The sequence below is a fragment of the Pagrus pagrus genome (genome assembly GCF_965226575.1).
Source record: "Pagrus pagrus genome assembly, chromosome: 22".
Taxonomy (NCBI): Eukaryota; Metazoa; Chordata; class Actinopteri; order Spariformes; family Sparidae; genus Pagrus; species Pagrus pagrus.
The window spans coordinates 15,923,536-15,938,975 of NC_140204.1; the positions used below are offsets into that span (position 1 = coordinate 15,923,536).

The window sequence follows — 15,440 nt, forward strand, 5'->3', positions numbered from 1 at the left end:
TAAACCAGCCAACGCCGATTTAAGGTCAGTTTTCGCCGGCCCGTTCACATCCGGTCTGGCAGATGATATCCCTCTTGACTCCTGCGTGTCTTTGACACATCCTGCCATGAGCGGAAGTGTCTGGGATTCGGCTCAATCCATCGCTGCAAATGAGTCGTTTGTGAACGGAGACGGGGCGAAGACCGTCTGCATCTCTTCCCACACCATCACCACCATCAGCCGGTCTCCATTCAGCGTCGCCGTACACCATTTAACGTAGCTATACACCAGCACGCTACATGCTCTGTCGGGTTAGGCTTTTACCACATCAGACATGCGTAATTATTACTGAGGAACCATTACGAGGATTGCGGAGGATCCGCTCATAATTCGGTTTTTATTTCTAATGGACGTACTTTTGTTATAGGTCTGCGCAATCGACGTGAACGCCTGCCTGGACACAGGAGAGGATTAAGTTACTGGTGCTGGCGGCGGATTATTTTATTGGCCTCCTCCTGTCACGCCCGAGTCTTTGGTGATCCCGTTTCCAATTAAGGAGAGGTCGCTCAAAAGCACAGGTATGCTGTTGGACTTGAACGTAATAACCTTGCCTTTTTCTTTGAATTGTCTCATAGTGAGACGAGCTACGCATTAATACACGTCCTTTGTTGCTCAAGCCTGTAGTCACTCTTTGGGAAAGCCTCGTATTGGGTGCAGACAACAATAGAGCCCCTTAACGTGAGAAAAAAAAAATACAGTGTGGACATTTTGTAGCAGTGAGGCAGGTCATTAAACGCACCACTACACAATAGGAGGACGCTGTGTAGTGACACAGATATAAATACCGATGGTAGTAGTGTTGGCTCTGCATAGATGTGGAGCAGCTTTAGCCTCACAAGCTCCTGGAGTGGAGGAGGAAAAAAACAACAATGCAGACTACAGGCTGCAAACCTGGAAGAATGCAATGTGCTTTGACAACTGTGCAGCATTAGGTAGATGGTATATAGAGTTACTGGCTCCCCCTGCCTCAGCAGCTCTGACTGCCCAACCCCCTTCCCCTCACACCCACAGCATGTTTTGGTTTCAGGCGGATCATGCCCTTTTGTCCACTGAAGCCTGACTGTACTTTTCAGGACGGGCTCCCACTATGAAAGAATTCGCCCGCTGTTTTGACAGACCCCTTTCTCTCGCACTGACAACCTAAAGATGTTGGGGGGTTCCCTTAATAGACTGTAAAATAATTGAATTTGCAATTTTAATGAGCCGGACCAGACCACAGAGTCCATTTGTTCAGTTGTTTAGGAATGGAAATGCACAGAACCAAAAGAAAAACATGACTTTTAATCGTACTTTATGCTTCTGATGAAGGGATTTTTTTTCTTCAGGCCTTCTCCTGGTTACCTAATGATATTTGTTTTGTATGTGAATAGATAACTCGGTCTTTGTGCGTTAAACTCATGTTTAAGTAATACATGGCTCCCAGTGAAATATCCCCTCAATACTCCTGCTTACAGATTTGTTGGTCTCGTAGCTGTAGCGTCATATTTCCTGAGAATTATGGCAAGAAAGGGAATAAGTATTTTTCCCAAACTATTCCTTTAAAGGGGCAATATGTAAGAAAAAAAACAACTAAAATTATCAACAGAACGTGAATCAAAAGCAGTTTTGACATTATGATGTCTGTGTATTGAGTTACGTGTTGTGTTAGCATGCTAACCAGCTAGCCACAGCCCATCCCTGTCCAAAGCTTCTGGGCTAGCGGTGTAAACATCCAGTCCGGACCACTAGCTGCAGGGCTAACTGAGCTAACTAGGCAGTGGCAGGCAGCGAGCACAGTTAGCAGTTACTCTGGTGATACTGCCCCCTATTTGTGTATGAACAGGTGGCCAATTCCTACATATTGACCCTTTTAAAATATGTTCAACATATCCAACAAATGTATTACAAAGTCACCTGCAGCTCATACGTTTTACTTTGGCACAAGCAGTTCAGTCTACGGCTGCAAGTAAAGATAGACAAGAGAATATTGTCCAAAATATTTCATTTACAATAATATCAAACTGAGAAATGTATGTAATGTATCAACAATTTACATTTGAGAAGCTGAGTTCGACAATTAACATCAAAGTTGTTGCTAATTAATTATCTGTTGATCAAAGTAGAACTTGTTTTCTCTAATTAACATGACCCGGTTTTTGTTTTATTCCTCCACAGACATGTCTTTCCGGCGAGGTGTGGTCAGGCAGAGCAAGTTCCGCCACGTCTTCGCCCAGGCGTGGAAAGCTGAGCACTGCATCGACGACGTCAGAGTGTCCCGCGTGACGTGGGACACTTCCCTCTGCGCCGTCAACCCCAAATTCATCGCCGTCATCATCGAGGCCGGCGGGGGAGGGGCCTTCCTCGTCGTTCCGATTGGCAAGGTTCAACCCCCTCTACATTACATTCAGCATCACATACAGTGGATCGATATTTTTAAGAGCGTCTATCTTGTTTCCTGCCTTCCAATCTGCTGCTAAAAGCAATATGTCAGCAATGGTTTATGCATCCCTGCATGTCTGGCTAATGCATATGCAGCACTTTTCCAGCTAGTGGACAAAGGTTATGCAACTGTAATGTGTTAAACTTTCTCTAGACATCTGTCACATGGTCACGATTTCTACTTTCCCTCACAGAGCGGCAGGATCGATCAGTCCTGTCCCACGGTGTGCGGCCATGCAGCACCAGTGCTGGACATCCAGTGGTCTCCTCATGACGACAACGTGATTGCAAGTGCCTCAGAGGACTGCACAGTAAAGGTAGAGGAACAGTTTCAAGGCTTGTCGAGCATGCGCGCTGGTGGTTTGTGGCCCTTTATTTGTTACAACTGCTGTCACCTATGACGCAGTTCACCCTGACCACAGCTGTGAAAACCAGGTCTCTAACACGTTTTTTGTCTTTGGTTCAAGGAAGTAAATTATTGTCGTTATCATAGAGCTATTGTAGTGTCCCATAATGTAAATGTGCTTTCCAGGCAGAGGCAAAGTGTATTATTTCAACCCAACTGAGCAGCAATTAGAACTAAAATGCTTTTAGGACTAAATGCTTTCAACACTTACTCTTCCTGAGGGGTGTTTTCTGGGAAGATACACTCTAGGCATTAAAGTGCATCAAATAGATATAGATAAAGTAGCACTGATGCAGCTGAATGGATCCATCATTCACTGCTATAATGGCATTCGCAAATAAATGCACTGTTGTGTGTTGTTGATTAAAGGTGTGGCAGATCCCAGACGGGGGCCTGACGAGTCCAATGACTGAGGCCATCGTGACCCTGGAGGGACACAGTAAAAGAGTGGGAATCCTGGCTTGGCACCCAAGTGCCTTGAACATCCTCCTCACTGCAGGTAACATCATTTATCACAGCTGCCAAAAGATACAGAAGTATCCGGTGCCCTTTAAACTATGACAGATCACTTGATTAGACCGCTCTTTCATATGTGCACTGTGGAGAACATCGTCAAGGAATTAAACTGTACCAGCTTGCAACAAGGCCAACGTGGTTCAAATGCTGTTTTACATGCATTTACATAAAGACAAAAAAGAAGGGCGTGTGCTGGCAGACCATGTCAGATGAGTTTTCAGTACCCGTGTTCCCTTTTGAACAAATGCTGTCAATAACTACGGCAAACATGGCTGCCAACAAGACTTGGAACTGTCCAAATCATCCAGCGAAAAAGTGACATGTACCCATCTGTTTGTAAATAGTGAGAGTTGAAGAGCAGCTCTTATCTTACTGTGATGGTGTTCAGTGACAGCCAGTTCAAATACTACTGCATTATACAAGCAAGGAATTGGATTTCCTCCCTCAGCAGTTCATACCATGCAATGCCAGTTTAAGGGAGGACGTGATTAACCTGAGACATAATTACACTTATGATGGCATGTGTGTGTCCCCAACCCAGGCAAGAGTTAAGCAAAAAACACCATCACTTATTTTTCTATTAAAATATACAGGAGAAAACCACTTTAATGCCCATATAATCAATCAGGAGCCAATCTGCAATTTCATGAAAATTGGTCCCAGCTGGAACCAAAAGAAAGCAGGTTTTCCTGGGCCTGAACTTGGAACCAAAGTGGGCGCATCTTATTCTATAAGTCGTTGTGCATTTTGCAGTGCTGTCCATTGATGAAGCATCCTTGAATACAACAAGGAACCTAAAAAATAAGGAAGGGTCATTACGTCACTGAATCTTGCTTTGGGGCCAGACTGTGGTGACAGGTGTATTGAAGTCTATGGGAGATGCATGGAGAAACCCAACATATCTATGTCATATGTCTTCTGATGAAGAAATGCCTCCAGAAAATCAAAGAACACACATCACAAAGTAGTTTAACCACTGTTTTTTTTATTTGCACGTTGTTCTTCCCTCGACTGCATTTGGTAAAGGCTCCTGTTCGCAGTATAATTGCAGTCTCATCAGTGGAAATCAGTCGGACCTGCCCCAGAACCAGAGCGAATTCAATGGAAAAAGGGGTTTGCGTTGTGTGGTCAGATTTGATTGACTGTGGAAGCAACGGTATCAAATAAATCCAAGTGTCAAAGTTTTATGTAGATATTGCTCCGTTGTGATTGGTGCACAGAACTGCATGACATCGCAGTGACACAAAGTGCAGAAATTTCTCATGTGAAATAACCCAAACGGTTCAGACTTTGGCAGAAAATATTGAGGATGCCATCGCTCAAGTCAATCCCCCGCAGATGCTGTCAGCCAGCAAACTGTATTTGCACACAAGCACACACCTGTCAAATGTCAGGCTGCCTTTGTTCAGCAGATCTGAGAAAAGATTTTTTTCTTTCAAGTCAAGTTGCCGACTCTTAAGTCACTCACATACGATCCTCAGAAACCTCAGCTGGCTTCCTGTTGTTTTCAGAACTGTGCTTATGTACGTCTTGCATTGCAGTCTTATGTCCTCCTCTTGGTATACAAAGTGCTTAATGGCCTCGCTCCACTGTACTCATTGGACATGCTGTCAGTGTATATACTCAGAAGATCTCAACATTTAGCATTTATGCCCTTAAAGAATTGAATCGTCTGTCTCCTGAACTGAGTATAATTGGATGTTGTGTCTTCCTCTGTCTAGGCTGTGATAATGTGATTTGTGTGTGGAACCTGGGCACTGGGGAGCTTGTGTACCAGCTGGCTGATGCCCACCCAGACCTTATCTACAGTGTCAGCTGGAACAAAGACGGCAGCGCTGTCTGTACCATGTGCAAGGACAAGGCTCTGCGTGTCATCGACCCACGCCGGGGCACCATCCTCAAGGTGATTTCATATACATACAAAAAAGGTTCTGCAACACTACATGTAGCTTCCACATAGATGATCATCGGTCTGTAATTGTTTTCCTAGGTCAAAGAGAAGGTCCATGATGGCACCAGGCCCATGAGAGCTGTGTTCCTCTCAGATGGGAAGATCCTGACCACAGGCTTCAGCCGTATGAGTGAGAGACAGCTGGCATTGTGGGATACGGTAATTCATTGTCGCTAAGAATTATTTTTATATTGAACGTCTCTGCACTGCACTATTCATTGTCAATGTAGGAAGTCGCACAGGCCTTTAAAAGATCACTTCTTAATGCACTTCCACTATAAGTTAAGGGGAACAAAAACTTCCTATGTACAATTATCGTTTATGATACAAGTTTATCCTAGTTTATCTAAGTTGACATGAGGCTTCAGCAGTCTGAGTTAGTCAAATCAAGTGGATACTTTCAAAAGTTGCAGTCTTTTTAGTACAAAGATTCTTATTGTGTTTCCCCGGACAGCGTTTCTATGTTGAACTGAAGTGCAGGGACAGTAACACAAAGACATTTTTTCATGACAAGGACTATAAATTTAGTTCCCCAAGTGCATTGACCATGCCGCGACAATAAAGGCATTTTTAATAGTTTCTAAGAGAGTGCCTTGGAGTTTTCTTGCAATTTTTATGTCTACAATGTTTTTTGTTGTCCTTTCTTTACAGAAAGATCTCTCTGAACCTATGGCAGTACAGGAGATGGATACCAGTAACGGGGTTCTTCTACCCTATTACGACCCTGACACAAACATGGTCTACCTGTGTGGAAAGGTAGGACCTCAGGATTGTATAGAAAACACAGATTTACTCGACTGGCAAAATAAGTGTTATTCCCCATTCATTTCTACTTCAGTCATCTAAATTAAATTTTCTCGTGGCTTCCAGGGAGACTGCACCATCCGGTACTTTGAAGTGACAGACGAGTCGCCTTATGTCCACTTCCTCAGCTTATACAGCAGCAAGGAGCCTCAGAGAGGGGCAGGCTTTCTTAGTAAAAGAGGTGTGGATGTCAACAAGTGTGAGATTGCCAGGTAAATATGCTTAACTGTGTTTGCCTTAATATTCTTTAAATTGTCTTGCAAGATTTTAAAGGATTTTCAATAATGTATGTTTTTCTTATGTCACATTATTTAGTCCTGTTCAGGTAACTTTTGCTAAAAACCACAATGGTCACCCTTTAAAGGAAGTTACTGAGGCTTTATTTTAAATAAATATATATTTGATTTTATATTCTCTACAGAAACAATTGGACTTGGGGCTGAAAGATAGCCACAGTTAGCATCAATAAATAATAAAGCATTTAGAGACAAAGTTTTTGGTATTTTGGTGATTTTCAATTTTTTTGACTAATATACGAGCTTTAAGGAGATTACTAATTTGGTTGTCTTCTGTAGATTCTACAAACTCCATGAAAGGAAAGTGGAACCCATTTCTATGACTGTACCACGAAAGGTAAGACATACAAAGCCTTTATAAGAAGAAAGTCATTTTAAAAATAGTCAATTTACATGACCTTTTATTTAAAAATGGGACCCTTCTGTGTATACAGGAAGTCTGTTCAGATCTCTGTAATAACATTTCTCCATCTTGCCTCCCCAGTCAGATCTGTTCCAAGGAGACCTTTACCCAGACACTGCTGGCTCGGAGCCGGCTCTCCTGGCTGACGAGTGGATTGCTGGGCAGGATGCACCGCCCCTGTTGGTCTCACTGAGCGGTGGGTATTCGGCTCCTCCTTCCAAGCACAGAGACACCCTCAGAAGCAAACCCCAGCTCGTCTCACAGGACTCTGGGGCCGGGGCCACCCCGCCTTCAGCTCCCACATCCACAACTACCTCTGCTGCCAAGGAGACAGAGGAGGAGGTGCCACAGCTACGAGTAGCCACAAAAGAGACAGATGGAAATACTGAGAGGCCGAAGAGAGAGGTGAGCAAACAGAATGACTACCTTACTTACCTCACATTTTTCATGCTCAAAGTTGTTTTCTGACTCTTTCCTATTCTCTTTCTTCTTCCAGGAGGATCTTCTGAACGAGTTGTTAGCTGAAATGAAGGCCTTGCGGGCTGTCGTCCTCGCTCAGAGCCAGAGGATCGAGTTGCTGGAGAGGCAGCTGGCTCGGATTGAGGATGGGGATGTATGAGCGACGCGGAGAACCACTACATTCGGAGGGCATTCTTACTAAATCCATAGACCATAGCCTTACTAGAATCAACAGTACCTTAAGCTGTGTGAGTGGGAATGTAGTGAAGGATAGCGACAAACTTTGAATCACGGTGGCTTACAACCAACTACTCTGTTGGAAACGAGACCGCAATTTGTTTCTGATTGTTTTCCAGACTGTGGCTGTGAACGTGGTGTCATCTGCATAGAGTGACATCTGACAGTGAGTTTTGTTTTTCATGAGTTGGACTATTGTAGCAGCTATTTCGTGGTGCATAGAGTGCAGCTTTGAGCTTTACAAAATCCTCCATTAATTTTGAAGGACTTTGAAGTACCAATGGCACCATTGCCTCAAATTAATGCATAAAGTAGCGGAAAAAAATCACTATATTAACACTAATGAAGGTCGACGTACTATAGCAAAGCGATTAATCACCTCCAATATAATTTTTTTTCTATGAAGCACTCACAAATGTAACCATTAGGGCTATTTAATCAGGTAGTTAAAGCTGCTAAACTGTGACGTCGTACCAGGCCCCCAGTTGTTAACTCATCGTGTGACTTGTACTTTGTTTTACTACTTCATCTTAGGACGCCGTGTGTAAGGTTAACAGTAGGAAAATCTTCCGGGACACAAATCATGACCTCGACAGGGAGAATTATGTGAATAATAGCTGATGAGAGTGTAGTTGAATATTTATGTGTATCGTAATTCTGTGTAGTCTTTGAAGTCAATGGAAAGGTAACACTTGGTGATTTTTTTACCTCATGTTTTCAGGAGAGGATAGCGGCTTTGAAGTTTTCTGTAACATCATGAGGCAAGATATTTGTCCACATTACAATTAGGATAAAAAAATATGGAAAAACACTTTCCTTTTCCCTTCTTTTGACGTGTGGAAATGCTGGTGCCCTCATAATCTCAGCAGAAAACAAATGTTAGTCATCACTTCTCCTTTTGAGTTGTGCTTTATACAGAACATACAGTTGTTCCCTAAATGCAGTCAGTGACAAAAGACATTCACAGGTCAGTAAAAATAGGAAGTTAAAATGAAATGTTAAACATTTTCTACCATTTGCAGTTGAATCTGTATTGATGATGGAAATATCATTTAGATTTTTTTTTTTTAATTTTAGGTTTTGCTGTTACATTTAGAAACATTTCTGTTAACCTCATGTAACAATTGTACATTCCACATCAAGCTTATCCCCTTGTTACTTATGTCATTCTTTCTTTATACACGTACCTCTTAACACTAACTGTAAATCCAGTAGCCGGTGAAATGAGACTACATTGTGAAATCCCAATAAACATTAATTCCTCCTTTGTATTAATGGACTGGCTTTTTGTTTTTTTTTACTAAGAGATGCTGTGATTGTGATACACATGGTTATTTCTATGTTGAAAAATGTAGAAAAAAGAAAAATGTAAATAATTTGAGTGTGTTAACTGTGCTAAGCGACTGCTGCCTACACAAATTGAATAGACATATGCACACACAAAACACATTGCCTATAAAGGATGCAACACCCTGGAGATTTTCTCACATTTTACAGTATATTGGTTTATGTAGGCATTTGTTTCTGGATTTTTTATATTTAATGTTATATTAAGATCTCTTATAAACTTAATCAGGCTCAACAAGTAGCCAATGATGTCATATGGGAAACCACAATGAAGCTGTCTGTAGATTTCAGAGAGAATAAAATGATGCAGGTTTCTAAAGTTAGTTTCCATTATTAGTTTAAACTGCTTGAGTACACTCATTTTCAGTAGATCATCTAAAGAAGCCAAGCCAGAAACTTACATAACAGCAGAGCCAAATCTGGCTCTGTGTCAAAGACTGGCAGTAGGGCTCCACTTAAAATGAGAAACAAGTCATAGCAGCCGCTGGGAGTTTGCAAAAAGGCTGCAACAAACAAATAGCATGACAGAAAACTCTGTGGTCTGATGGTGCAGTGTCACAAGTGGTGGTGGTGCTGTAGCTCCGTCTGTGTTGTAGTTTTGGTGGTAGTAGTGTGAGCCTGTAGTAGCATCCTTAAGCAGCAGGAACCCAGATGAGGGTATAAATGCATCAGGACGATCAACACTGAAATGAACTTAAAGGATAAGTTCACCCAAAATGAAAATGAATTTTCACTCATTATCTACTCACCCCTATGCTGGTGGGAACTTAGGTGAAGTGTCATAGTCACAGGAAAATTAGCATTGCAGCGTTCTCCTAAACAACTGAAGTAGATGGGGACTTGTTTTAAAGTTAATAAAACAACCACAAACAACATAAAACGGCTTGTTACAGCTAGTCTGTCATAAACATAGTCTCCAAAAGCCTTGAGATAATAATATTATATATAATAATATTATAATATATTAATATTATACCCTTAAGTATTATTATTGTATTACCTTCTAGTATTACTGTGTTCTGAAGTTCTGCATGTGGTTTGTCCACATGGTGTTGCCATACCCAAGCGGAAGCCATGGTTGACTGTTGTGGGTAGGCCAACTGTTTCTCTGGGCTATTTTACGACTTTGATTTAAAGTTTAAAAAGTGGGGAAACACTTGTAAAGTGTGAGGAAAATGGTTAATGTTATGTTAATAATGTTAGCTAGCTAGCATATATTCTGCGCGATAGCTAGCAAAAAACAAAACATGGCCTTTTTTGTGTGTAGCCTAGTTAAGAGACTGTATAAACATCAGTAAGCACTTTGTGAACCTATGAATTGGAATCAGAGAGAGGGTTTCTTGCAATAGCACAGAAAACACACCCTCCATCGTTGAAGACACAATAAAGTGTTATAATATTCAACAGGTAAGGTGAAAAGAAAATAGGAAATAAAATACATACTTACCCTCTGCAAGGACGGAGCAAAGAAAGTGATTTCTGGTATCTTAATTGGGAATTATTTGCTAACTTTTCACATTGCAATTACCTTCCATCTGTACATTAAAACATTTAGTGAGCGCACAGCAATCAATCATGTTCATGTCCTCTTAACACAGTTTAAAATTACTGTTCAGATTTTGTACAGCTGTCTTTGTTGGGGGTAGGGTGTTGTGGCTGCCTGGCTAGCGGAGAGTGAGAACAGGATGTGGCTCAGAGGCAGTGTGCATCTATTGAACTTGACATGTTCTTTTCATTGGTTTACCTCTTACAAGTGTAGTGTACAATAATAACCTTATTACTATTTAGCCTTGCTAAGAGTAATCTGAATTGTGATTTTATTCTTGGTCTTGGGGAGAGCTTAACATTTTTAGACTCCTTCAAGTTTCCACTTTAAGTAAAATGTTGATGGTATTTCTTCTTACAAACCCTGACATCATGTTCACCTCAGCTGCCCTTTGTGAAGTGATCGACAATCGGCTGATGAATATGGTTGTACAGGTTCAAAATGTCACACAGGAAATAAAAGTGCCATCACGACATATCCAGGAAGAGAGTTACATACTAAACTGCACCTGTGCTGCAAACTCAAAAGTGATAGAAGTCAACTTTGCAGGGGAAAAAATTCAAATGTATTTGTCTTCCTCTTTCCATAAATACATTGCACATGTTTATCTTTGCTTTAAACCACACCCTGCTTGATGCTGTCTTTAATCTGTGTTCTCACCCCTCCTTCAGCCTCCACCTACCTCAGCCTTCTTCACAACATTTCATGCATCAACCCCTCTCTCGTTTTCACATGCAGTCACACTGCTCAGAAGTACCCTTAATGTCACACGCCTCTGTCACATACCAGAGTTTGCACTGTGGCACCGCCTGGAATCAAAAAACGTTATCTTCTGATTAATTTTCTGCTCAAAACCTGAGTAAGTGTTTTTACGGTTTATTGCCTTACTTTTTTCATATATTTATAGAGCTTCTTAACTTGTTTTTGCTGCACACTTTTTTATCATTTCTTACTTAATCATAATATTTATTATTGAGTATTTAGTATTTAATTACAGCTCCATGATTTTAACAATTAGTTAGTGCATATACTTGAATCTTTTATGTGAAATAGTTGTACATTTACAGTATTGCAGCCACTAACTCACCACCAAGGCCACCATGGCCGGAGCATCTCAAAGCTACAGTCTTTGACGAATTGGCAGTGAGACTCAAAAATTAATCTTTTTTTACAAATAGGACATTTAAGGGCACATACTTAAGTCATTTTATGTATTTATTTTATTAAACATTATGTTCTTAAGATCTTAGTCTGATTAACCACGACTTAAATAAAAGTTTCCTCCCTCCCATGGCTGACTGACGCTGCTTGATTATCATTTGAACAGGAAACCAGCAACCCTGCGAGCGGTCTTCTAGTTTCCTGTCACTCCACTGCAGACATCTTACAGTCAAGCAAGATAAAGGCAATACCGACTTCCTGTTACGTCTCCAGTGCATGTATGTGTATAACAATCATGAGCCTGTGGTTACAGTTCAGCCAGTGTTGATGGTAATTTTCTTATTAGAATTGTGTCTTGATTGGATACCTGTGCAGAAAAAAAAATAGCACATTGGAGTGGACCAGCATCGTGTACTGTCATTTAGTTTACTTATTTTCTTTTTTCTAGGTCTTGAAAATAAATTCTCCAATGGATCCTCTTCTGGTGAAAACTTCACAACTACTTTGAAAATATAAAGGAGTTTGACTGCAAAGATCTGCCTGTAACTGTGACACCAAGCCAGTGGGATTTTCATATTCAACAGGGAATTTTGCTAAGGAGGTAAAGTACATTTCTAAATCTAATCTGTCTCAGTGTTGTAGGATTTACAGTTTGATAAAATTGAGGGGATTTTTGGCGTTCTTGGAGACGAACAGTATTGGATTGAGACCTGTTTCGAACAGCCTGTATACAGTAGGTATCTGTGCATGATGGAAAACATGCAAACTGCAAAAAAATATGTGAAGTTAACGTTTGCAGGGATCATTTAATGATCCATGCACAAGGTATTTTCTTACATTACAATATGGACCAAAACAAATCATAAAAATCTATTTCCAAATCCAAAGGACTACTCTTTGAAAAGTGTCCTTTTGACAAATACGCTTATTCGCTTTATGCTACGAGTTCGATGAGAGGATTGATACCGCTCTTATGTGTGTATGGTAAATATGAAGTTTAGCTTCATTTAGCTTAGCTTAGCTTTTTTTTTATCTTAGCATACCTAAGTGTGGTGTAAAGATGGAAACAAGGGGAAACAGCTTGGGTGACTGTCCAAAGGTAACTAAGTCCACCTAAGGGCACCTCTCAGGGCCCGACCGTGCATTTTGAATCTGTGGCAGAGTCCGCCAGTAATATAAATCACACTGATTGGCTGTTCGTCTTAGCGAATCGGTGCACAAGAAGAGAAATAGAAAAAAGGAAAGCCTCGTTGAGCTTGTTACTGTAGTATACATTAGTTTCACCATTTTGTGATTTCTCCTTATTTTACACCACTTTTTATAAGACATATTCTTGATTAGAAGTGGCTAAAGTAGCACCACTTGATGATTTGGAGGTTTGGAGGTATTTCCTCCCACACAGTTGGCTGTCAGCTGTAGTCTTTGCCGAGACACAGGTGACGTGACGCAGCAGTTGGCCTTCGTTGCCGCTACTTCTTTGATGTAGGTTACTCACTAATTCACAGGGTATATTCTGCTTTTTTGATTTATACAAAACTTGAAGTGTAAAACTGATAATTTGAGGTTTTTCAAGGGATTATGTGCTGGTATATTAATTGAAGCCTGGATCTGTGGCAAGATCTAAGCTAGCTTTTGTTCCCTGATTGTATGTATGTTTAGCTAAGCTAACAGGCTACTTCAGCTACATATTTATCGTACAAACAGGCATAAGTGGCAAAAAAAATAACCAGAGTATTTCTCAAAATGTAAAACTATTTCTTTAAGAGACAGTCAATAGAAAAAAAAACATTCAATGAACGGTATAAATATCAGTGTGTGACCATGCTGACTTAGCTGACTCGACTTTCATTTCTCTTCCCTTCAGACATGGCTGAAACCTCGTCACCATCCACTCGGACTGTGCTGATCCTTTTTTTCTGCCTACTAGGTTTAGTCGTATTGCTCATCTTCTTATACAAGAAGTTGAACCAGGAGGCCAATGGAGAGTATACCATCCGGCGTATAGTGTATAAGGAAGGAGGGGTCAGGGACCAAGTGAGAGGAGCAGCATTAGCTGTGGGGACACGTCTCGGAGTCCGGCTGTGGCCTCGCAGTGATACCGATGAGGACGGAGAGGAAATGCAGGATATAGAAGATGAGGAGGCTCAGGTGGAGGATGGTGGTAGCCAGGGGAGTGGTAGCCAGGGGAGTGACAGCGAGGGAGATGACCAGGAAGACAGCGAGGGGGGTAATCTGGGGCAGGGAGAAGGAGGGGACACATCAGATGATAAGTCAAGTTTGGAGGGTTCGGAAGCAGGGGAACAAGCTAGGCTAGTGGATCAGACGGAGAAAGGGGAAGAAAAGGAGGAGAAAGATGGGGAAGGCAAAGGTGAGGCGAGTGGGGGAGCTGGATTATTGATAGATCTAAATCAGTTCTCTGGAAGTGTGATCTGGTCTGAGGAAGAGAGAGGCATCAGCAAGGAGAGTGATGTGACCGCACTGTGAGCACAGAATGAAAGAAACAATAGTTACCAAGATAAGTTGTACAATATCATTTCCGTAAACTTTATTCCCAATATGAAAGTGTAAATGCTTTTCCACACTAGTCTAAAAATCCTGGGATCAGCCTATGAAACATCTACTAACTCTTTAATCGCAGAATGTAAACTTCATACACGACCCTATTGTCCTAAAAGGTGCAGGGCTCGTGTCTTAATTCCACTTCCTGCTGAGGCATCAGGATAGAAAACCTGGCTGATCAATGAAGCTGTTATCAATTTCATACTGAATTACATTTTGAATGTTTGTTGAAGAGATTTTAAATGTTTGTATAAGAATTTACCTTTGATAATATAAAACTGGGTCGGCCAGTTAAGTAACACACTTTGTTGTATTTGTGTGTTAGCCTATTTGCATGCTGTATATTGTGGACTGTGGCATATGATTTTTGTAATGTTTTAAGCGTTTTTTTTTTCCAATTCACATGGAAATTAAAAAAACAGATTTGATTTTTGTTTGTATCGTTCTTAATGTCATATTTAGAGACGAAACAATCAAACAATTAAGCAATCAATGTAAGTCATTTTTAAAGGTGCACTTTGTGGTTTTGGGGAAGAAATGTTAATCAGAAGAGTTTGTTTTCATGACTGAATAAACAAACTGACCTTAAAGGACGACACAATTTCATACTGTTTTACTTTGTTTATATTTGCCGGACCCTGCCACCTTTCTAGCTTCAAACGCTGTTCTGGGGACCTTATTTCCTTGTTTAGTCAGTTATGGAAAATATATATATTTCCGAGCTTGTATTTATTCTCCAAAACTACATAGTGCCCCTTTAAAAACAAAAAGACACCATTTTTAAGGGGCTCTATGTAACAATATATAGCAATTTACACGTCTCTACACGCAGATTGTAATGTGACATGAAAAAGGGACTTTCCCCATCTCTTGGATGCCTACACAAGAGCCTGTGGACAATTTGTTTTAATGCAGATTTACTGGCATTTCTTGGTAATCTGATTAATTTTGAGTGAATTAAACCTGAAATACCATGGCGGCTCAACATTTCATGTTTTGATTTGTTTCAGTGCCTTGTTTCAGAAAGCAACAGCAGGTAACATTAGCTCAGAAATGAGGTCCACAGAGCCCCTTTAAAGGTTCCAGCTTCTCAGATGGGAGCTGACGTGATAGTAATGAAGTGAATATTTACATTAAGCTCTGTGTATGTTCACTGTGTAAGCTTATAATGTTGATGCCATGAAGTAAAACTACAGCAATCTTTGACATACAGGTAAATATCTGTGTCAGGTTTCTTCTGAATGTATTAGAGGGCAGATCATGAACAGGTTGAGGTGTGGTACACTGTGGAAAAAGAA

At 40.9% G+C, this 15,440-nt stretch overlaps 1 protein-coding gene and 1 long non-coding RNA gene across 4 annotated transcripts; both read left to right on the forward strand.

Moving 5' to 3' along the window:
• On the forward strand, window positions 1-8,800 carry coro1b (coronin, actin binding protein, 1B). Of its 3 annotated transcripts, none has more exons than XM_084344018.1 (12): window positions 1-290; window positions 407-557; window positions 2,194-2,399; window positions 2,652-2,774; window positions 3,233-3,362; window positions 5,101-5,282; window positions 5,370-5,489; window positions 5,982-6,086; window positions 6,201-6,346; window positions 6,710-6,767; window positions 6,915-7,238; window positions 7,330-8,800. In XM_084344018.1, exons 3-12 carry the CDS (start codon window positions 2,196-2,198, stop codon window positions 7,450-7,452), a joined length of 1,515 nt encoding a protein of 504 aa, XP_084200144.1. In that variant the 5' UTR covers window positions 1-290; window positions 407-557; window positions 2,194-2,195; the 3' UTR covers window positions 7,453-8,800. The 3 variants fall into 3 exon arrangements, with proteins under 3 accessions (XP_084200144.1, XP_084200145.1, XP_084200143.1); XM_084344019.1 differs by having other exon boundaries at window positions 1-255; XM_084344017.1 differs by having other exon boundaries at window positions 1-557.
• Window positions 8,801-11,174: 2,374 nt separating this feature from the next.
• On the forward strand, window positions 11,175-14,570 carry LOC311251589. Its single transcript, XR_014621431.1, has 4 exons — window positions 11,175-11,281; window positions 11,750-11,861; window positions 12,032-12,184; window positions 13,448-14,570. It is a non-coding gene; the product is annotated as an uncharacterized lncRNA (long non-coding RNA).
• The last annotated feature ends 870 nt before the right edge of the window (window positions 14,571-15,440 follow it).